The sequence below is a fragment of the Bombina bombina genome, chromosome 3 (genome assembly GCF_027579735.1).
Source record: "Bombina bombina isolate aBomBom1 chromosome 3, aBomBom1.pri, whole genome shotgun sequence".
NCBI lineage: Eukaryota > Metazoa > Chordata > Amphibia > Anura > Bombinatoridae > Bombina > Bombina bombina.
In genome coordinates, this window is record NC_069501.1 from 635,971,417 (window position 1) to 635,994,987 (window position 23,571).

General features: G+C 36.7%; 1 protein-coding gene across 1 annotated transcript in view; it reads left to right on the forward strand.

Annotated features, from left to right (window-relative positions):
- The first annotated feature begins 1,167 nt into the window (after window positions 1-1,167).
- INTS2 (integrator complex subunit 2) overlaps window positions 1,168-23,571 on the forward strand; it is a 187,617-nt gene continuing 165,213 nt past the window's right edge. Inside the window, exons 1-6 of the mRNA XM_053707342.1 lie at window positions 1,168-1,402; window positions 4,085-4,385; window positions 5,125-5,263; window positions 9,418-9,520; window positions 16,630-16,743; window positions 20,272-20,402. Of these exons, the coding sequence (XP_053563317.1) occupies window positions 4,093-4,385; window positions 5,125-5,263; window positions 9,418-9,520; window positions 16,630-16,743; window positions 20,272-20,402 (780 nt within the window). The 5' untranslated portion in view covers window positions 1,168-1,402; window positions 4,085-4,092. The remainder of the gene's footprint in view (window positions 1,403-4,084; window positions 4,386-5,124; window positions 5,264-9,417; window positions 9,521-16,629; window positions 16,744-20,271; window positions 20,403-23,571) is intronic.

Genomic DNA, 23,571 nt, shown 5'->3' on the forward strand with positions numbered 1-23,571 from the left:
ACGTGTGGTGCGCAGTGGCATTTAGCAGCCTTCTAATTACCAAAAAGCAACACCAAAGCCATATAAGTCTGTTATTTCTGAAGAAAGGGGATCCCAGAGAAGAATTTACAACCATTTATGCCATAATTGCACAAGCTGTTTGTAAATAATTTCAGTGAGAAACCTAAAGTTTGTGAACAAAATTGTGAAAAAGTGAACGATTTTTTGTATTTGATCACATTTGGTGGTGAAATGGTGGCATGAAATATACCAAAATTGGCCTAGATCAATACTTTGGGATGTCTTCTAAAAATATATATAAACATGTCAATGGATATTCAGGGATTCCTGACAGATATCAGTGTCCCAATGTAACTAGCGCTAATTTTGAAAAAAAGGTTTGGAAATAGTAAAGTGCTACTTGTATTTATGGCCCTATAACTTACAAAAAAAGCAAAGAAGATGTAAACATTGGGTATTTCTAAACTCAGGACAAAATTTAGAAACTATTTAGCATGGGTGTTTTTTGGTGGTCGTAGATGTGTAACAGATTTTGGGGGTCAAAGTTAGAAAAAGTGTGTTTTTTTCCATTTTTTCCTCATATTTTATAATTTTTTTTATAGTAAATTATAATATATGATGAAAATAATGGTATCTTTAGAAAGTCCATTTAATGGCGACAAAAACGGTATATAATATGTGTGGCTACAGTAAATGAGTAAGAGGAGAATTACAGCTAAACACAAACACCGCAGAAATGTAAAAATAGCCTTGGACCCAAACGGACAGAAAATGGAAAAGTGCTGCGGTCATTAAGGGGTTAAATAAAAGTACCAAATCTAATAAACGTAAAAATCACACAGCTGTTTATCTATGGTTGTACCGTAACTATACACACAAATTCCCCTACTTTTATCAAATCTGACTTCTGCCCTATGTAAAGATGTAGCAGATTGCCAGAATGTAATAGGGATTTCAAGTTAAACTTGTTTCCATTACGTTTTGAAGAAGAATTGGAAGTTTTATTTCTTTACACATAATAACACATAATAATCACATGTATACTTGAGAGCATTCATCACAACTATCTCATAATAAAACGTTACAGTAGCATCGTTACTTGCTTTGAAATAATTATATACCTCCTCTTTTACGCTAACGTGTCTACGGTGGCCTGCTAGGGAAAAATACTCTTCATTATTGTGAACGCGAAATATACACCGTTGTGAATGTTTCCTTTTGTTCTATCCGGTTCTTTCATATTTTAACTTGAGGGGAATCTGTAGAGCCTTCCCACTATCATTAATAAACACTACTATGGCAGAACGTGCCCGATAGCGAAGCTAATGTGACTAATACAGACCGGAGACGCTAGGCCATAGGACAAGGAAAGCTCGCTGGTCATCGGTTTGGTGATAAACTGGTAAATTATACTTTCGAATATAAAGTGATATGTTGTAGATTATGCAAGGTTGTAAAATACGTTTATTTTATTGTGAGTTAGTAGTTGACAGTAAACCTCCCCCCCCCTAATTTTTTAACCTCTTGACTGCCAAAGAGCGCTGCACTGAAAACCAAGCAATGCATTATCCTTTATTTGGATCAGGGATTAAAAAACAAAACAACCCCCCCCCACATTATTGTTTGCATTTTCAGCTAAAACATTTTTCTCTTCCTCCTGGTTGCAGCTGTTTTCGCAATATTTGCTGTGATCTGACTGAAATCTTTTTAAAGTGACAGTGTTTAGGGAATATAGAACACTGACAAAACGGCATGGCACAGCTAATGTGTTAACATGTACAGCCCAAGATTTAGACTAAACTGTTTACTTATTGTACATAATATTATGGCCAACATTTTATATATATATATATATATATATATATATATATATATATATATATATATATATATATATATAACATCTAAAATATTATATTCCAGTGTCCTTGCACAATCAAGATTTGAACAAAATAAAAATAAACACACCGATACCAATAGTGCCCCAGACAGTCTACACCAAAATTGTTGTTGTTTAAAAAGATAGATAACGCCTAAATTTCTGCCTGTTTCTAAGCCACTACAGACAGCCTTTTATCACATTCTTTTTTTTATTAGCTTTTTACAAGAGACTGCTAGTTCACGTGGGCCATATAGATAACATTGTGCTCTCTCCCGTGTGTTGTGGATGACACTGCACTAATTGGCTAAAATGCAAGTCAATAGATAATAAATAGTCATGTGATAAGGGGGCTGAGTGTCCAAAGAGACATTCTTTATTATGCAAATTGAAATAATTACTTTGCAGATACACGATTTGTTTGGCAGTTCAAACTATGTATTGTTTCATAAAGTAATCCCTGTTTTGTCTATTCTCATTGTACTCTTCGATCATTGTAATATTTTTGCATATTGAAAACTCAATTAAAAAAATATATATATTCTAAAAATGACTGCCACTCACTGCATCACCATATAGCATTTTCCCAAGAACAATGGTATTTTAGATCCCTGCATCTAATGTATAAATTTACATGAAAATGACACAATATACAGAAATGTGGATCTTGATGACAAATCTATTTTCCCTGTAAATAACAGATTTGTGAGTTGAAGGATATACCTGTGACTTCAGCATCTTGATAAATGACTACTGAAACAGTTTACTATATTTAACAATATATTAATTATAGTTAAAAAATGCTGTAACTCTTTCAGTGATTCCAGTAAATGTATTGACTACAGAGTACATACATTCCATCTATTGTATCACTTATAAAAAATGCTTGATGATTACCAAACTTTCACTGAATTACTGCTGTGTACAATCTCTTATTCAAAGGGACTTGAAAATTGATTATTTTATGATTCAGATAGAGCAATTCTAAAGCAATAACTTTCCAATGTATCTCTATTATCTAATTTGTTTAGTTCTCTTTGTATCCTTTGCTGAAAAGTATACCTAGGTAGGCTCGGAAGCTGGTAATTGGTGGCTAAATATATGCCTTTTGTCATTGGCTTTCAGCTAGCTCCCATTAGTGCATTGCTGCTCCTTCAAAAAAGGATGCCAAGAGAATGAAGCAAATTAGATAATAGAAGTAAAGTTGTTTAGAATTGTATGATCTTATCGGAATCATAAAAACATTTTTTTGGGTTTGATGTGCCTTTAAGGTGATTTTATTGTGTCTTCATTTGAGCTTTTATTATCAAAAACAATAAGAGTGCATAGTTAACTTTAATGTTACAGGTACAACAGAGTCAGTTTACTGAATAATCTATAACAATAACTGAATTGCAATATATCTGTGGAATATTATCAAAGCCCTTTTGTCGATCCAATTTGTAGAGTTTTGCTACCAGGGATGCAACCCTTGAAAATTGTTTTGTGTATCTTTATTGCATGTCCTTTGCAGTGATTGGTTAGGGGAAGATAAAAATGAGCTCCTGCATTGATGTAGGGAATTATTGTGCTGCATTTTACAGGAAAGAAGGCTTAAAGGGCCATTATACACTCATTTTTTCTTTGCATAAATGTTTTGTAGATGATCTATTTATAAAGCTCATAAAGTTTTTTTTTTTTTTTTTTTTTAATTTATAATTTTGCTTATTTTTAAATAAAATTGCTCTGATTTTCAGACTCCTAACCAAGCCCCAAAGTTTTATGTGAATACCGTCAGCTACCTACTCCAGCTTGCTCCTGTTTGTGTAAAGGGTCTTTTCATATGCAAAAGAAGGGGGAGGGGGGAGTGTCTTATTTCGCACTTGCAGTGGGCTTTCCAGCTACCTTTTCAACAGAGCTAAACTGAGAGCTGCTAAGTAAGTTTTTAAACAGTTTTATACTGGATTTTTATATCAGTATCTGTGCATCTTATTCTTTATAGTAGTGTCTATTGCATGCAGTTATATGAAAATTAGTGTATACTGTCCCTTTAAATGGTTTATTATTGAAAATATAGAAGTGGATTGTGTGTTTTGTAAGAGATCTTACTTTCAAAATGTATTTTTCTGGCTTTTAAAATATTTCTTACACAGGGTTAAAAAATGCTACAGTTAATCACATGTTGTGTTTGAATTTACAGAATATTTTTGTCATTTATCCTTATAGGTTGCACAATGGGGGAAAGCTCTGGCCTACAATATGTGAGCTCTTATGCATTTGAAGCAATGCAGAAAGTCGATGTGGTTCGGCTGGCTGCTCTGAGTGACCCTGAACTTAGACTTCTGCTCCCTTGCTTGGTTCGCATGGCCTTATGTGCACCAGCGGATCAGAGTCAGAGATGGGCTCAAGACAAGAAGCTGCTTCTTCGCCTTCTTTCTGGGGTAGAGGCCGTAAATGCCATAGTGGCCTTGCTGTCGGTGGATTTTCATGCGTTAGAGCAAGATGCTAACAAAGAACAACAACTAAGGTATGTGCTGTATATTATTGCATGGGCAAATATTTGTATTCGATACTCGTTTGACGTGTCCCTTTAACATTTAAAGGGACATGAAACCCCAAATTTTTTTTCATGAGTCAGACATAGAATACAATTTTAAAAAGTTTCCATTTTACTTTTATTATCAAAATTTGCTTTATTTCCATGGTATTCTTTGTTGGAAAGATACCTAAGTAGGTAGCTGCAGCACTACCATATAGTGCTCCAGACAGGTGCACGCTCCTGGGCTTTTTGTCCAACAAAAGGTACCTAGAGAACAATGAAACTATGATAATAGAAATAATTAGAAAGTTGTTTAAAATTGCATGCTCTATCTGAATCATGAAATAAAAATGTTTCATGTCCCTTTAAGATTGGTCATCCTTTTTCTTATGCATATTAATTGTCAGTGTTTGTTAATTGTATTTAACCCATTCATATCTTTCAGTACCATCCTTCATAAAAAAAAAAAGTTTGCTTATCTATACTACTTTGTCATAAATGTTAGGTTGTTCCATGCATGCATCTAAGGACAGAATGTGAATGACTTGCACAGTCCTTACCCCACTCAAAGCTCCAGCACATTGTTATATTTAAAAAAACAAACTAAAAAACGTGTTTTGTCTGGACAAAGAGGTTAGCAAGATCTAACGCTACTCCTGATTAAAATATGAACCAAAACGGCTTTCAACTTGATGTTCTGTTTACGTTCTTCTCTCTGTTATACTAGACATAAGCTTGGTGGCAGCAGTGGGGAAAGCATCTTGGTGTCACAGCTTCAGCATGGTCTCACACTTGAGTTTGAACACAGCGATTCCCCTCGTCGTTTGAGACTTGTACTAAGTGAACTACTAGCTATAATGAACAAGGTTGGTTCTGTGTTTTATCCTATGGCATCATTACATTCTGTGCATATTGTAGTGGGAATTTAATTTAAGATAAAGTGTGCATTATTATTAGGGTTGCACCGATACCGATACTAGTATCGGTATCGGTGCCGATACCAAGTATTTGCATGAGTACTTGTACTCGTGCAAATGCACCGATACTTAAACCGATACCTCCAATTCCTACCCATATGCCATCTTGTGGCGTTTTTCAAACTGTATGTTCCCATTTCATTTTAAGCTGGAGTGGAGACTTAACTAAAAATTGTTCACTTCTGTTCTGCCAATACAAATTGCTGTTATTTGTATTATTTTAAGTCAGAGCAGTGCTTTAAAAGCTGCTACTTTACAGCTGGAAGCCTCTCATCTTGCACAAGTATGCTCAAAATATACTGTACTCTGAGGAACACCCTTAGCCAGGGCTGGACTGGGAATAAAAAGCAGCCCTGGAAAAATACGAAGACCAGCCCTATTTTCTGTTGAGTCAGTAGAATACAAATGCCCCATTTTTCTCAAAGGGGATTACTGGGACACTCCTTCCCCAATATTTTCAGAATTAAATTATACGACTTTGTATTAACAACCAAATGTCAGATTGATGAGTTATATATGCACCTTACAACCCAATAGCATTTCGTAATCACCCCTTTAAATTGTAGCTTTCCAGCCCCAGCTGCTGCAGCTGTTATTTATTGTTGTTATTATTAATATATGTTATTGTAATAATTTAATTTATAAACATGTTCTGTGAACTTTGTGACAGCAAGCACATAAAACAGTTTTATTATTTCAAAATGTCTTTTGAGATACAGTTCATAATTATAAAGACGCGATCTTAAATCATTTGTCTGTCTTGTGCTTGTCTGTCATGTCTGTCATGACATAAAAAAAGTATTGGTAATTGGTATCGGTGAGTATTTGAAAAAAGGTATCGGTACTTGTACTCAGTCTTAAAAAAATGGTATCGGTGCAACCCTAATTATTATAATAAAACATTAAAAGGAGATGAACACATTTTTTTTTCTTTCATGATTCAGACAGAGAATACAATTTTAAACAACTTTCCAATTTGCTTCTATTTTCTCATTTGCTTTATTTTTTTTGGTATCCTTTGTTGAAGATGCAGCAATGCTCTACTGGGAGCTAGCTGGATGCACTGGTTAAGCAAATAACATGAGGCATATATGTGAAGCCACCAATCGGCAGCTCCTGAGCATACCTAGGTATCCTTTAAAAAAAATGATATCAAGAGAACAAAACAAATGAGATAATAGAAGAATATAGGAATTTGTTTAAAATCAAATGCTCTGTCTGAATCATGAAATAAAAAAATTGGGTTTTATATCCCTTTAATCATAGATATAAAATGCTTTAACGTTTAAATAAACGGTTTTGTTTTAAACTAATCTAACAAATGTTTATGCTGTACCTGTTATAATGATTGAAAGGTTAAATTTTTTAGGGATAATAAAGTCCAAATTAAACTTTCATGGTTTACTTTCTTGTTTTCTTCTGTTATCAAATTTGTGTTGTTCTCTTTGTATCCTAAACTAAGGTAGGCTTATATGAGCTCAGGAGTGTTCAAACATCTTTAGCATTCTATGGCAGCAGTGTTTGTAGCAGTGTTATAGATTGTTGCAAGCACTGCTCTTATAGAGTGCTAGACGCTTAAAGGGCCATAATACCCAAATGTTTAAACCCTTGAAAATTATGCAGTATAGCTGTAAAAAGCTGACTAGAAAATATCACCTGAACATCTCAATGTAAAAAAGAAAGATATTTTACCTCAAAAGTTCCTCAGTAGCCACCTCCCATTGTAAAGGATTTCTAAAAAGCATTTTAGTATGTCTGTCCTGGGACAGCTAAGGGGATGAGCCTTGTGCACTCTCATATTATTTCCCTATTCAGCTTACTATGAAATCTCATGAGAGTTAAGTGAAATCTCATGAGATCACAGTAAAAGAGTTCATGACCTCAGCACTGCTGATGCTGATTGGCTGCTGTTCATTTCTTCATGTTTTTTTTTTTTTTTTTACCTGCAGCTGGGAGCAGCTGAGTATAACTTTTTACACAGAACTTACTCTGCTGAGCGGAGGAGATTGTGAGGTAAAATATCTTCCTTTTTTACATAGAGATGCTCAGGTGATATTTTCCTGTCAGCTTTTTACAGCTATACTGCATCAGTTTCAAGTGATTTAGCATATGAGTATTATGTCCCTTTAAGCTCCTGTCAGCCTATCTAGGTTTACTCTTCAAAAAAAGGATACCAAGAGAACAAAGCTTATTTTTTATCAGAAGCAAATTAGAGTGTGCAATAAAAAAACAACTTTATTATTATTATTAGCAGTTATTTGTATAGCACCAACATATTCTGCAGTGCTATAAACATAGGTATTATATGCTAAGGTAGCATTTATTGGAGACAGATGGGTAGAGTTTCCTGCCAAAAGTTGCACTGTAGATCACCCATGAAGGTGATCTACAAAACAGCTGTACTCGTACGATTACATTGTTCAAGGGGATGGCAAAAGGAAGAGAGGAACTGAGGTAAGAAAAAGGTTAGCGTATGTTGTATGCTTCCCTGAACAGTAGGGTCTTTGAGGAGCGCTTGAAACTTTAAAAACTAGGTGAGAATGTTGTGGAGTGAGGCAGAGAGTTCCACAAAATGAGGCCATTCTAGAGAAGTCCTGTTATGGAAATGTGAGGAGGTAACAAGGAGGAGAGGAGATCATGAGCAGAGTGAAGGGGATGGTAGGGAGAGTATCTGGAGATGAGGTCTGAGATGGTGGTCAGCAGTATCATTGGTTGCAGACAGATCGAGAAGGATTAACAGGAGAGAAGTGGCCTCTCTATTTTGCTGTAAGTAGGTCGTTGGTAACCTTAATGATTGCTGCTTCTGTGGAGTGTTGGGGCAAAATCCAGATTGCAATGCATCAAGGGGGGAGTTTAATTTGAGTAAATGTGATAAACCAGAAGGTTTTTGAGGATAGGTTTGACTAGTGCATTTTTAAGGGATGAGGTAAAAATACCATTGCTGAGGGAGAGATTGAAAATGTGTGAAGATCAAAGTAATAGTAGGAGAGAGGGCAGTAGTTGTGAGGGGATATGATTGAGGGGACAGGTAGTGAGATAAGAGGAAGATATAAGGGCAGAAACTTGATTCAATCTAAACCATGAACAATTAATTTTGACTTTACTGTTCATATGAGCTTAGGAAGAAATTATAGCCTTTATGGCAAAGGCTTTTGTTACTACTGCTGTGGATGCATTATGATGGTTCAGAGAATGAGTGTGCAAAGCAAGCTCCCTGATAATATTAGTGCACTTTTGTTTAGATGTTTTTCCTTTCACAAATAGAATTGGTAGAAATATCTTTCAGTCAGGGCTTCCTCAAACATAGGCAAGATTTTTTGTGTGTCTCTTTACCCCCTATATATGTCATTTTAATATAAATCCATCAGGGAAGCTCAGATTACATTTTTAGGTCAGTTATACACAAACTCCTAGACGACAATAATTTTTATGTATATTTTAAGCAGATCTGTTCTCTGAATAAATCATGGGAATAATTAAATCTTTTCTCTTTCCTAAAAGGTTCTAACATTGCTATATGTGAGCTAAAACTGACAAGCAATGGTGTGGTATAAATAAAGAAAGAGGTTGGGCCCCAAAGGCTTTTCTGGAGAAAAGGGAATTTCTACCTATTCTATGTGCCACAAGGCTTTATACAATACAGCAGGGATTTATACAATAGCATTTTGAGATCATAGAAACTGGTTTGCGCTTTTCTATTAAAACCATTTAAATGAACCTGATAGTGAAAAAAAAGGTAAAATTACACACATGTTTACAGCCTAAAATACCTAATACCTTTCATTAGTTTCCTTCCATGTCAAAAGATGTAAGTGCTTTCTGCTGACATCCACAACACTTTAAAAAGGCAGAACTTTAGTGATAGTTGAGTAATGCTTTTTATTTTAAAGCTTGCCATTTTTTAACTCCTTATTATGTCCATTTAAAAGCAAATGGTTTTTATATTATTCAGTTTTCTTCTTCTTTTTGCCACATTCTACACTTTTTGTACTATTATTTTATTTACTTAAAGTCATTATTGTTTGGATATTGTCTTGATAAAGGTCACAGAATCAAATGGCGAATTTTTCCTAAAGTCATCAGAGCTGTTTGAAAGTCCTGTACATATGGAAGAAGCTGCCGATGTTCTTTGTATTTTGCAAGCAGGTAGTAATTTAATTGTTTATGTGGGATAGACACAAATATCAGAAATTCTTTTATGAACCAGACAACCTTTTCTTATAAGCTATCTGACATAGTTTATCAAGGTACTTATTTTAAACATAAAAATATATAAAATAGTATTTATTACATTTGAAAACCCTTGTTTGAAACCATACCTCAGACTGAAGTACCTATGTCACAAACTGGAGACTGAAACCATTTATTTTATTATTAATTTGTTTATTTCTTCATATTTAAAAAAAATCTCATTCTTCATGTAATGTTTTTAGCACGTTACTATAATTACGCAGTGTTCTTAGTTCTTAGTGCTTAAAGTAGCTAAAATTAAAATGTGTTCTGTGTAAATTATCATTAAGTTATTTTATGTTAATGTATGCCATTCATTTGTACTTTGAATAACTTAGGTAACATTTATTAATATCAGAAAATGTTCTAATATTGCAAAGTATTACACTGCCCCCACCTGGCTACTTCAAAATGGCAGCAGGCTGGATACATATTCTTTGAAGACTATTTAAAATAAAGAGATAATTAAATGAAATATGGAATTATGTAGCATTTGGCTGCACCAAACCATATATACATTTGCAAGTGTGAAAAATGCTGTAAAATAAGAATGCTTTCAAAAATACATTATTTTGTTGCCTTATGGTATTACTCATAATATTAACCTGCATTCACTAAATCTTTTGGGTGGGGGGTCTTTATTTGCCTATTTTAAAATGTATGTAAAGTGTTCTGAAAAACATTCAAATGAGCATTTTAAAGCTAATATACACAACTATTTAAAATGTATATATTTAAATAACCACTTAATCAACACAGTTCAACACATTTTTTTTTTTTAAGATTTAGTAAAAACAAAATCTTAAAAACATTTTTCTTTCCTAAGATATGGTGAGTCCACGGCTTGAGTAATTACTGTTTGAAATATCACTCCTGGCCAGCAGGAAGAGGCAAAGAGCACCACAGTTAAACTGGTAAGTATCACTCCCTTACCTTCAGTGCATGGAGGAGGTGAAGTTTAGGTGTCTGAAGAAAACTTTGATTTCATCTGCAAGCAAGTTTTGGGGTATAGCCGTATTCTACGTTATTCCTTGCAGTCGGGTAGTGGTGGCTTGAAAGCAGTTAGGAACTTGTAAAGAGGTACTTACTGCGTTTTCCTAACAATTACTGCCCTAGTTTAGAAAGCCAGAGTTGGCTACTCTGTTCTTTCTTTTTCAAAGGTGTCTGTGAGGAACTGTGTCCTCTCATACCTTGTAACTGTCTACATGCCGGACAGCGGAGCAGGTAAGTGCTTTTTCTTCTAGTTGGGGAGACCATGCACTTAACAAATTAAAACCACTGCTTTTTTATTGGGCCATAGATGATCCTGTTGTATGGGTTACACTGGGGCAGGAAGCAGGCACTGTAGCATGTGTGAGACTAACATTTAAACTCTTTTAAAAAGAAAGGGTAAAATGTTTTTATTAGGCTTTATTTTCTGACACATATTTACTTGATAAAACAATACAAGTTTAACCTGAAAGTACGGCTGCATTTTCTATTTCAGCAGCTTATTCATTTCCTTTCAGGTTTGAAAAAAACGGTTATTTCTAGTACTCAGTGTACGAGGAAGTAGTGCCTCTCTGTGTCGCAGCAGTAATTTGAGCTCGTCGGTTGCGGTCACATGACCAACTTTACTTCATAACGTTTCTGAGGGTAAAGTTATTTTTCTCCATTTCTGGGTGATCCGTTCTTAATTGGTAGCAGTAAGGCACCTCAGTAATTGAGGTGTGGGGTTGCCTGAGGGGTATTTTAGAAGTTTATTTGATGTTAATTAAATGTTTTGTTCTTAAATTTTCTCACATCATTTTAATTTGGGATAAAATGTAAAGTGTATTATTTCCTTGGCTTATTTTAATTGAGTATTAAAATCTTTGAAACTTATCTGTACAAGTTTTATTTACTGAATTCATGCTTATTATGTTTAGATGCACAAATTGCAGCTCCTGTGCAATTTTGTTCTTCATGTGTCAAGAAAACTTTGCAAAATAAAGGTAACATTTTTGAGCCTAATGTCTCTCAGGATGATGATGTTAAAATAATACCTCAGCTTTCTCCTGCTACGTCTCAAGCCTCAATGTCTTTACATGCAGTGCCCTGCGGTTCCTCTATAACTCCTAGTGGAGTTTATTTAAAAGCAGAAATTGCTGTCTAGGTATCTTCAGCGGCATTAGCTGCCATTCCCAGATTACAGGGAAAACGCAAGAGGAAGATACATCGGGACTTTCTGGGGGTGAAATCTCTGATTCGGACAGTATAATTCCTTCTTCTGAGACTGAGGTGGTATCCTTCAGATTAAAGCTTGAAACCCTTCATGTATTGTTAAAGGATGTTTTAGCTACTTTAGATGACTTGGATACTCCTGTCGTCACTCCTAAGAAATGTAGTAAACTTAATAGTTTCTTTGATGAACCTTCCATTTCGGAGGTTTTTCCTGTGCCGGACCGTGATAGGGAGATTATCTCACAGGAATGGGAGAAACCAGGGGTGTCTTTTTCCCCATCTCCCATTGTTAAGAAAATGATTCCTGTCGAGGACTCCATGAAAGACCCTTGGTATACTGTACCCAAAGTTGAAGGGGCCATTTCCACTCTGGCTAAGAGAACCACTATTCCTATTGAGGATAGCTGCTCTTTTGAGGATCCTATGGACAAGATGCTGGAGGCTTATTTGAAAAAAGATTTATGTTCATCAAGGTCTCCAATGGCAACCTGCGGTATGTATTGCCACCGTGACTAGTGCGGCATCTTATTGGTTCAATGCCTTGACTGATTCTCTTCAAGTAGAGACTTCCTTGGATGAAATTCAAGATAGGATTAAAGCTCTTAAGTTGGCCAATTCCTTTATTGCAGATGCCATTTTACAGGTTGTTGACTAGGAGCTAAAACTTCTAGTTTCACTGTCCTAGCCCGCAGGGCATTATGGTTGAAATCCTGGTCTGCGGACGTTTCCTCTAAAGTCAAGCTTCTGGCGATTCCTTACAAGGGCAAAACCTTGTTCGGACCCGGTTTGGCAGAAATTATCTCTGATATTACGGGTGGAAAAGGGTCTTTTCTACCTCAAGATAAGAAGAATAAGCCTAAAGGACGTCAGAGTAATTTTCGTTCCTTTCGTAACTTCAGAGGAAAGCCTTCCCCTTCTTCTTCCAAGCAGGAACAATCCAAGTCTTCTTGGAAACCCAGTCAGCATTGGAACAAGGGGAAACAATCAAAGAAACCCGTAGCTGATTCCAAATCAGCATGAAATGTTTGCCCCCGATCCGGGATTCCTTCCACGAGTCATTGCTTGTATAAAACAGGAGAGGGCGTAGTTAATTCTAATAGCCCCTGCGTGGCCTCACAGGATCTGGTTTGCAGACCTAGTGGAGATGTCATCTCTCCCACCTTGGAAGATATGAAGATAGAGAAGCGCAGCACACTCTAAGTGTAATCCGTTTGATAATTATCCTTTAAAAAGCCCCCTTCCCTGGGTATTACTCACAAGATCGGTTGGTACATTATGCGCATTGGTTGTACACAACCATGTAGCTTGTTCCTTAAATCCACCTCCTTCTATGACGTCTGGAGAGGCTGTCCAACCGGAGAGCCTGTTTCTCTTTCCAACGACAATCCACAATCAAACATGTATGAATGGGATACTACTCCAGTGTTTTGATATAACACGTTTATTGCAAATAAAAAATAGATTAACTTGCAGATATGAGTCTCTCAGATCACCATATAGGTGCCCACAGCATATGAGCCCTGGTAGCCTCCCTGAGACCAAATTAAAATATATATAGAACCTCTCTACGTACGTTTCGTTTCTGTTCCAGAAACTTTCAAGAGTGTGTTCATTAACCAGACATGCTCCTTATATACCCCATTATTTTCACAGGTGTCATGATTAACATTGATTCAGTTAACAACATTGTTGTATATGTATATTTATCAAATATATTATTATCCTATAATACCTGTAGTTATCCCTATACAATACTAGTATACCACTTGCCATGATAAATTGATTAAAAAACTGGTAAAAACTGTATACACTTATATAAATGCAAAATCGTAAAACATAACTTTAAATTAAAATAATTAAAATATGTACTACAGTCAGATTCAAACTCAAATCTATTATGTTATGAGTTCGTTATCTTCACCATTAGGCTACAGCCACCCCTGCAAGTTATTGGTATATCTTTGCAGTGATAAATATTTAAAAAACTTATTACAAGCTATAAACACAAACATTGTATATGTAGAATAGTAAAAAATACAATTACACAAAATTGATAGCTGAGGTTGGATTCGATCTTGCATCCTTTAGATTATGAGGCAGTCAACCTCACCATTAGACCGCAGCACTCTCACTATGAATACAATGTTATCAAGTATACATATTTTAAAAACATACAAAAATTACGAAAATATTTCTTAAAAGACTATATAAAATATTTTCATAAAAATATTTAAAAACCTACTTCCACAGCCTAGTGTATCACAAAGATTACACTTTTGTCATGTATATTTAGATAATCAAATTTCTAATGATGTCATGGGGTTCCTCCCTTCTAAATAATTTACTTAACTATATTATATTAGAAATGCTTGTATATCTAAGTCCACATTTAGTCCTTTTGGTTGAAGACAGTCTAACTTTTTTATCCAATATGTTTTCTCTGTCTAAGTTTTAGTTATCTGTTGGTATCCCAGATATTAGGTGGTATCCATTCTATTATTTTAATATCTAGATCGCTTATGTTATTATAATGGGCCATTTTGAAGTGTATGGGTACACTATGGGTATCTCGATTTCTTTTCAATATTCGTTAAATGTTCTTTGAACCTATATTTTATTTTTATTTTTGTTCTCCCTATGTAAAACAGATTACACTTGCACTTTAACATGTATACGACATGTGTGGTCATACATGTGCATCTACTTGTAATCTTATACTCTTTTCGACCATCAGAGCTTGTGAACACATTGTTTCCTTTTCTCAGGTGGGGGACACATGACACAATCCTTTGCTCTACATTTAAATGTGCCAATATTACCTTCCTCCCTTTCCCACCCAAGCTGTTCTTTTCTTTTCTGTAATTCCTCTCAATTTAGAAGGTGCTAGCATGTTTTTAAGATCCCTATTTTTTCTAAAAATAACTTCTCCCACCTTGGAGACTACCTCTGAGGAAGGACCTTAGGGTCCCTTCCTTTATCCAAATCTTGTTTCTCTGAAGCTGACTGCTTGGAGATTGAACGCTTAATTCTGTCTGTCTAAGCGGGGTTTTTCTGAGTCGGTCATTAAGACCATGATTCAGGCTCGCAAGCCTGTTACTAGAAAGATTTCCATAAGATATGGCGTAAATATATTGGTGTGAATCCAAGGGCTACTCTTGGCGTACAATTAGAATTCCTAGAATTTTATCTTTTTCTTCAGGAAGGCCTGGAGAAGGGATTGTCAGTTAGTACCTTAAAGGGTCAGATTTCTGCTTTATCAGTTTTACTACATAAACGTTTGGCGGATGTGCCAGATGTGCAATATTTTTGTCAGGTCTTGGTCAAAATTAGGCCTCTTTTTAAGTCTGTTGCTCCTCCTTGGAACCTTAGCCTTGTTCTTAAAAGTTTTACAGCTGGCTCCGTTTGAGCCGTTGCATTCCATAGACATTAAGTTGTTATCTTGGAAGGTTTTGTTTCTTGTTGCTATCTCTTCTGCTCGAAGAGTCTCGGAACTCTCAGCTCTGCAGTGCGATTTCCCTTATCTTATTTTTCATGCCGATAAGGCGATTCTTTGTACTAAGTTAGGTTTCCTTCCTAAGGTTGTTTCTAATAGAAATATCAATCAGGAAATTGTTGTTCGCTAGTCCTCTGCCCTCTTTGTCTGTTTCTCTAGGAAACGTAAAGGTCAGAAAGCTACTGCTACTACTCCTTTCTTTTTGGTTACAAAGTATATTTCGTTTGGCTTATGAGACTGCTGGACAGCAGCCTCCTTAGAGAATTACTTTTCATTCTACAAGAGCTGTTTCCTATTCTTGGGCTTTCAAAAATTAAGTTTCTGTGGAACAAATTTGCAAGGCTACAACTTGGTCTTCTCTACATACTTTTTCCAAATTTGATATTTTTGCCTCGGCTGAGGTTTCTTTTGGGAGAAAGCGGTGGTGTAATTTTCGTTCCTTCCCCTTCTTCTTCCAAACAGGAACAATCCAAGTCTTCTTGGAAATCCAATCAGCCTTGGAACAAGGGGAAACAATCAAAGAAACCCGCAGCTGATTCCAAATTGGCATGAAAAGCGGTGGTGCCTTCTGTTTAGGACTGCCTGTCTTGCCCCTCTCTATTTATCCGTGCCCTCTAGCTTGGGTATTGGTTCCCAACAGTAATTACTCAAGCCGTGGACTCACCATATCTTAGGAAAGAAAAACAAAATTTATGCTTACCTGATAAATATGTTTCTTTCCGGATATGGTGAGTCCACAGCTCCACACTTTACAGTTGTTCTTTTGACTATAACCTCAGGCACCTCTACACCTTGTGTTACTCCTTTTTCTCCATTTCCCTTCGGTTGAATGACGGGTGGTTGTGGGTAAGGGAGTGATACTTAGCAGTTTAACTGTGGTGCTCTTTGCCTCCTCCTGCTAGCCAGGAGTGATATTCCCAACAGTAATTACTCAAGCCGTGGACTCCGGAAAGAAACAAATTTATCAGGTAAGCATTAATTTTGTTTTTTTCCAATGTACTTATATTATCAAACTTACCTTGTTCTCATGATATTGATTGGTGAAGAGAATATCTATGAAGGTAGCATGCATATGTTTTTTTTTTTTTATGATAGCAGTTTTGCAAGAATGCATGCTTCTGAGCCTGCCTACCTGCTATTCAACAAAGTATACCAAGAGCATGAAGACATTTGATAATATGAAGTAAATTCAAATTTTAAGTTCTATACTTAAACTTAAATATAAAAGAAAACATTTTGGCTTCAAGTCCCTTTTAAGCTTGCTCCAAAATACAAAGCATTACAATCTAGTGCATTTATAGCTGAACTGATCTATCCTGTCCTTTTGCAGAATTACATTCTCTCTTGCCAATTACTGATATGGCTGAAGCACTACTTCATGTTCGCAATGGAGCATGGTTTCTATGCTTACTTGTCGCCAACGTTCCCGATAGTTTTAATGAAGGTAGGTATACATCATAGGATGAGAATATCTGTTATTTGTTCTGCTTGTATAAATGTGACCTATTTATTTTCAAAGTTTAAGGTTAGGATTGGCTGAAGTTGTGTTTATAACTTTATAATGTTGTTTCTTGTTCTTTTATAGTAACTGTTCTAACTTATTATACTGTACAACATTCCATTAAAGTGAAACATGTTGAGATCTGTGCATTTCCTAAAAGGGCTAATTAAATAAAAATATTTTGCATAAAAAAATGTTTAAAAATTGCTGTTAAGTATTTTAAAATAATTTAAAAAAATAAGCAACATGAATTACATAGCCATGCTGTCTGGAGTAGTCTGATCCACTCCCCTATCAGTGTTTAGACACAGGCTTTGTATTTAAACTGGGTTCACAGCTTTTAGGCATGCTCCAGCAGATAATCACTATGCTGTTTTGCATTCTACCAAAGCAACAGTAAATATAGATGCAGCCATAGAAGGAAATGTGTGGGGGGGAGTTAGAGCTGTACAATTCAGAAACTTAAAAGAAAAGGTTTAATGGCAAGGCACTGCAGTATAAATTTGCAGGTAAAGTAATTAAAGTACATATATTATTCTGTCTCTATCCCAACTTTCTTTATGTCCATTTTAATGCAAACACACTTCACAGTTTCATCCTACACAGTTCAAATTACATATGATTTAACTTATTATTTTCAGTTATATGTTTACTATTCAGCACATAACCTTTTTATTGTACATATCAATGTACTTAAAATGAAAGTAATTTTATTTATGTATTTTAAAGGGACATTAAACTGCTGGGTACATACAATTACAGAAGAATGGTTACTTTCTACTCACCATTCTATGTTTTTCCTCCTGTGCTTGCAGCTCTCTTCAAATCTATTCTCTTATTTTCCCCTTCAATAGTGCTGCTTAGTGAGGTTCTTCATCTGCACCCTGTGACAGAGGTGGTGCACATTGACAGATCAGTGATATTGTTGTCTTCTTGACAAGCTGTTACCATGCACTTCAATTTAGTGTCCACATTACAGGGCAGTAGCTTTACATTTTGCAATGACTGATTTTATTTTTAATATTTCTGAGGGCTTTTTATATTTGCTATGTAACTTTCTAAATTGTGTTACACAAACAAACAAAACAACAGTAAAAAATGTAACTTCTGCTTTCTTTTTTTTTTTTTTTTTTTTTTAATTTCAAAAAGCTTTATTGTACCAGATGAAAACATACATTACACAAATACAGGGCATTCTAAAACCGTTACGTTAAATAGAATAGGAAAACGCTTCGTCAAAGGATCAAGTATTTGCGGGTTGGGTTAAAGGATTAACCTCTACTTCTTCATATTGTCCATGAGCTTATTGCAATGCCTCTTGGCGGTTGATAGCGTAAACCTCAATTACAAAGTGCACTGCAGCTTTAATACAGTGTGGTATAAACATATAGAAACAGTAAACAAATAACAAATATAATAACCCTGATGCAGTGGTAAATGTTACAAATTGTTAGAAAATATATAATTTGAATTAAAGTACAATGTGCAGAATAAGAGGAAATGATGTGTATGACTCTGCGAAGTTTTGATTGGGAAAGGGGTCTGACTATTTAATTAGTCGCACTGTGTTGGGATTGGAGAGGAGTGGAGTGGATGTATTCCTCCCAGAGGAATCGGATTGACAGGTAATCTTCTATTTTGTGTAATTTCGAGTAGTGGTATTGTTCTAATTCTATAGCTGTGGTGACCCTGTCTCTCCAGAAACTTGTGGACGGCAAAGTAGAGCGTTTCCAATAGTATGGAATATATCGTTTGGCCGTATTGATCATGATAGTAAGCAATTTGAGTCTAAGCTTGCATTTCAGTTGAGGAAAGTGATTGAAAAGATAGGTCCATGGGGTATGTGGAAGGGAGATACCTATGACTAGCTCTATTTCTTTACCTATATAGGAACAATAGGTTTGTGCAATAGGGCATGACCACCATATGTGTGTGAAAGTACCTCTCTGTGCGCAACCTCTCCAGCAGTCAGTATTAGAGCCTGGGAATATTTTCCCCAGTTTATCGGGGGTGTAATGCCATCTACAAAGAAACTTTGTGTTCATCTCCATTATATTCATAGAAGAAGCCGAGGAGCTCATCTGTTTTATATAGTATTCCATGTCTTGGCTGGTTGATGATCATTAAGCTCTATCTCCCAACTTGTTTTGTGAGATGGGGGTGAGTTGCGCGATGTGAGAGTAATACTTTATATGATATTGAGAGGATACCCGTGGTTGGAAATGGTAGATAACATAATGATTCAAATGGGGTCAAAGGTTGAGTTAAGTTGTTTTTATCTACATGCATGGAAAGAGAGTGCAAGAGTTGATGATGTAATAGCCAATTTTTAAGGGAGGGACCCATAATCTCAAGTAGCTCCTCTTTAGATTTGAGTTTGCCATTTTGTAAGATTAGATAATGGGGTATCATTTGTGGAAGTGAGTGTTTAGCGTAAGTGTGGGGAGTGGAGGGGGGCTGTGGGATTGCCCATCAAGGGTGTTAAAGGGGAAAGGGGTGTGGAGATTGTTTTGTATCCTCTCAGAATTTTTTTCCCATGTTTTAAATGTTTCTCCAACTAATAGGGGGAGTCCCGGGGAACTCTGGTCTCTTTTAGATTTAAGCCAGCATTGGCCTCCAAGTTGGCTACTCCGAGAGAGTTCATGTTCTAAAACTATCCATTCTTTGTGGCTGGCGTTTCTGCACCAATCCACAATTCTAGCCATGAGAGTCGCATAACGATACAATAGCAAGTTGGGAACCCCAAGCCCTCCCTCCAATTTAGTCCGATATAGGGTTTGTGTAGCAATTCGTGGACGTTTGTGATCCCAAATATATTCTGTAATTGGTGTATAATGGGATCAGGGATAGGAATGGGCAAGGCCTGAAGGATATAAAGGATTTTAGGGAGTATTACCATTTTGATGGCGTGAACCCATCCTAGCCATGAAATTGGTTTATTGGACCAGGAGTGTAGAGTAGAAACTATGTGGGTTTTTTTAAAGGTTCAAAATTTAAGGGGACCATCTTGTTTAGATGTGGGGTAATCAGGATTCCTAACTCTTCTGCTTTCTATTGTGCAAGGTACAGTTGTCAAAAAAAACAGCAATGTCATTGATCCGTGAAAGCGCATTGCTTATTTTACAGAATACAACAATCTGTGCGCTACAAGATTGCGGCACTCAGTATAAAGAAACAGAAATTTACCAACTGTATTTTGTAAGGGTTTAAATAAGAGACTGGCTTTAAAGACAGCTGCAGGTCAGGTACAGGAGTACAAAACAATAACATGGTGAATAGTAACAATGCTACTGTAGTTGTAACCTGCAGTTTAATGTCCCTTTTAATACAATTCAATTGCAGATAAATTAAAGGTATTTTGATTTGCTTTGCTTTGCATACTTAAAAGCCTAATACTAATCTGTCAATATTATAGTTTGTGTAAATGTGAAGGCTATTGGTAAATAAATACATTCTACTTAATGCCAACAGTCTGCAGGAGCTTGATAAAGAATGGAGAACGTCAGGATGAAGAGAGCATTGGAGGAAGGCGCAGAACTGAAGCTTTACGTCAGTTATGCAGGATGAATCCATCTCAAGCCCTCAGAGTTCGAGGCATGGTGGTAAGAAAGTACTGTACAACTTTGGGAAAGTCCAGTTATCTGTATTTGAAATTCTGTACTTTGTATTAGATGCTCATAAAGAGTTTGTAAAATCAGTTAGGTGCAGCATATAAACGTTACTGTTCTAAAATACATTTAAAGGACCAGTAAATACAGTGGATTTGCATAATCAATAAATGCATGATAAAAAGACAATGCAATAGCACTTAGTCTGAGCTTCAAATGAGTAGTAGATATGTTTTCTGACATTTATGTTACGTTATGTCTATTTCCACTCCCCCTGTATCATGTGTCAGCCATCAGCCAATCACAAATGCATATACGTATATTCTGTGAATTCTTGCACATACTCAGTAGGAGCTGGTGACTCAAAAAGTGTAGAAAGAAAAAGACTGTGCACATTTTGTTAATGTAAGTAAATTGAAAAGTTGTTTAGCATTGCATGCTCTATCTGAATCATGAAAGTTTAATTTTGACTTGAGTGTCCCTTTAACCCTTTCACTTCCGGGACTTCCAGACTAAAACTTGTCCAAATTACCAGAGTTTTTTTTACCATTTTTGCTATCATTTCATTAAAACAGAAATAGAGCCTTGCTTTTTTTTTATTTATTTACCTATCAAATCTATATATATATATTTAAGTAGACAACCCAAGGTATTGATCTAGGCTCATTTTGGTATATTTCATGCCACCATTTCACCGCCAAATGCCATCAAATAAAAAAAAAATTGGTACTTTTTTCACAAACTTTGGGTTTGGGTTTCTCACAGAAATTATTTACATACTGATTGGGCAATCATGGCACAGATATTTGTAAAAGTTTCTCTGGGATCCCCTTTGTTCAGAAACATCAGACATAAACATATATGGGTTTTCCATTGCTTTTTGTTAATTAGAAGGCCGCTAATTGCAGCTGCGCACCACACTTCTATTATTCCCGGCAGTGAAGGGGTTAATTAGGTAGTTTAAAAGGTTAATGTTGGCTTTAGTGTAGAAATTAGCCTCCTACCTGACACTCACCCCCCCCTGATCCTTCCCAAACAGCTCTCTTCCCTCCTCCAACCCCCACTGTTAACCCTGCCAGTATATATATATATATATATATATACAAAACACAAAAAACCCAGCACTCACTAGCAGATTCACAGCAATGTTTAAAAGCAAAACTGGGGGAAGTCAGTTACATTTGGCGCCAAAGGATCAAGCCCAGGACCACAACAAGGTCTCCCCCTTCCTGGGACCCTAACCAGCACCCACACAATGCATACTTCCAAACAAACCAACTGGGAACCTCCCAGGGTGACACAGGCTTTTGTAACCTCCCCTATGTAAATACAAAACACAGGAATGGACCGCACTCACAGACTGGACTGGGTACACATCCTAAGCCACTGTTAACTCCACAGCCCTGAACACTGACAGACAGCTGGTTTGTTTGGAAGTATGCATTGTGTGGGTGCTGGTTAGGGTCCTGGGCTTGATCCTTTGGCACCAAATGTAACTGACTTCCCCCAGTTTTGCTTTTAAACATTGCTGTGAATCTGCTAGTGAGTGCTGGTTTTTTTTGTGTTTTGTGTTAATGTTTGTAATGCTCCCCTGCGGACCTGACACCCAGGTTGCTCGGGGGTTAACTGCCTGGGTTGCTGGGAACTTTGCAGCTGTCTGTCAGTGTTCAGGGCTGTGGAGTTAACAGTGGCTTAGGATGTGTACCCAGTCCAGTCTGTGAGTGCGGTCCATTCCTGTGTTTTGTATTTACATAGGGGAGGTTACAAAAGCCTGTGTCACTCTGGGAGGTTCCCAGTTGGTTTGTTTGGAAGTATGCATTGTGTGGGTGCTGGTTAGGGTCCCAGGAAGGGGGAGACCTTGTCGTGGTCCTGGGCTTGATCCTTTGGCGCCAAATGTAACTGACTTCCCCCAGTTTTGCTTTTAAACATTGCTGTGAATCTGCTAGTGAGTGCTGGGTTTTTTGTGTTTTGTGTTAATGTTTGTAATGCTCCCCTGCGGACCTGACACCCAGGTTGCTCGGGGGTTAACTGCCTGGGTTGCTGGGAACTTTGCAGCTGTCTGTCAGTGTTCAGGGCTGTGGAGTTAACAGTGGCTTAGGATGTGTACCCAGTCCAGTCTGTGAGTGCGGTCCATTCCTGTGTTTTGTGTATATATATATATATATATATAGTAGGATCTCCCCTCTGACGGTTAGGCGCCATCTTAGGTACTGGCTGCTATCTGCCATTACCTATAAAACATTTTCTTTCCTAAGATATGGAGAGTCCACAACGTCATTCAATTAATAGTGGGAATATCACTCCTGGCCAGCAGGAGGATGCAAAGGGCACTACAGCAAAGCTGTTAAGTGTCACTCCCCTACCTATAACCCCCAGTCATTCTCTTTGCCTCTGTCAATGGAGGAGGTGAAGTTTGGTGTCTGAAGAAATGAATTCCTTTTTCGGGTACTTTTCCCTGCAAGCAAGGATTTGGGTCCGCTAAATCCACGTTTATCTCTTCAGTAGAGTAATGGTGGTTTTTTTAAGCAGTTAGGAAGTTGTGAGGTTTGCTAACACATTGCTGCCCATAGTACAGAAGCCAGAGTTGGTTACTCTGTTCTTTTTTTTTCTACAGGTCTCTGTAAAGAGTATGTGTCCTTTCACGCCTTGTGAGCTGTCTTCCTGCCGGACAGCTAGACTGCAGGTAAGTGCTTTTGTCTTCTAGGTCTTGGAGACTAGCACTTCAGAAGAATATGTCATATGCAGTAGATGTGGACATTTTTAAAATCCTTTATACAGGATTTTCTTTGGCAGTGGGCAGGCACATTATGTATGTTGAGACTAGAGGTTAATCTTCCCTTTTATTGGGACGTTTTTCCTCTTTGGGCTAATTTTGTTGAAATACTTTATTAATATGTGTGTGGCTTATACAGTGATTTATGTATAAACTTAAAATTTGGCAGTTGTTTTTCTTTGCTTGCTTAGCTAGAACAGGCTAACTGACAAACCGCTTGAGCGTTTGTGTAAATTAAGCTCCGGTGTTGTAGGCTAGGCAGAGGGAAACATGCGCCTTTTACTTGCTGCGTAATTTCCTCTCTTTACCGGTCATGTGTCTTCTCTCTGCTGTCGGATATTCACGGAGCGGGGCGGCGTCATTGAATTTCAGTCTCTTCAGTGTCAATCT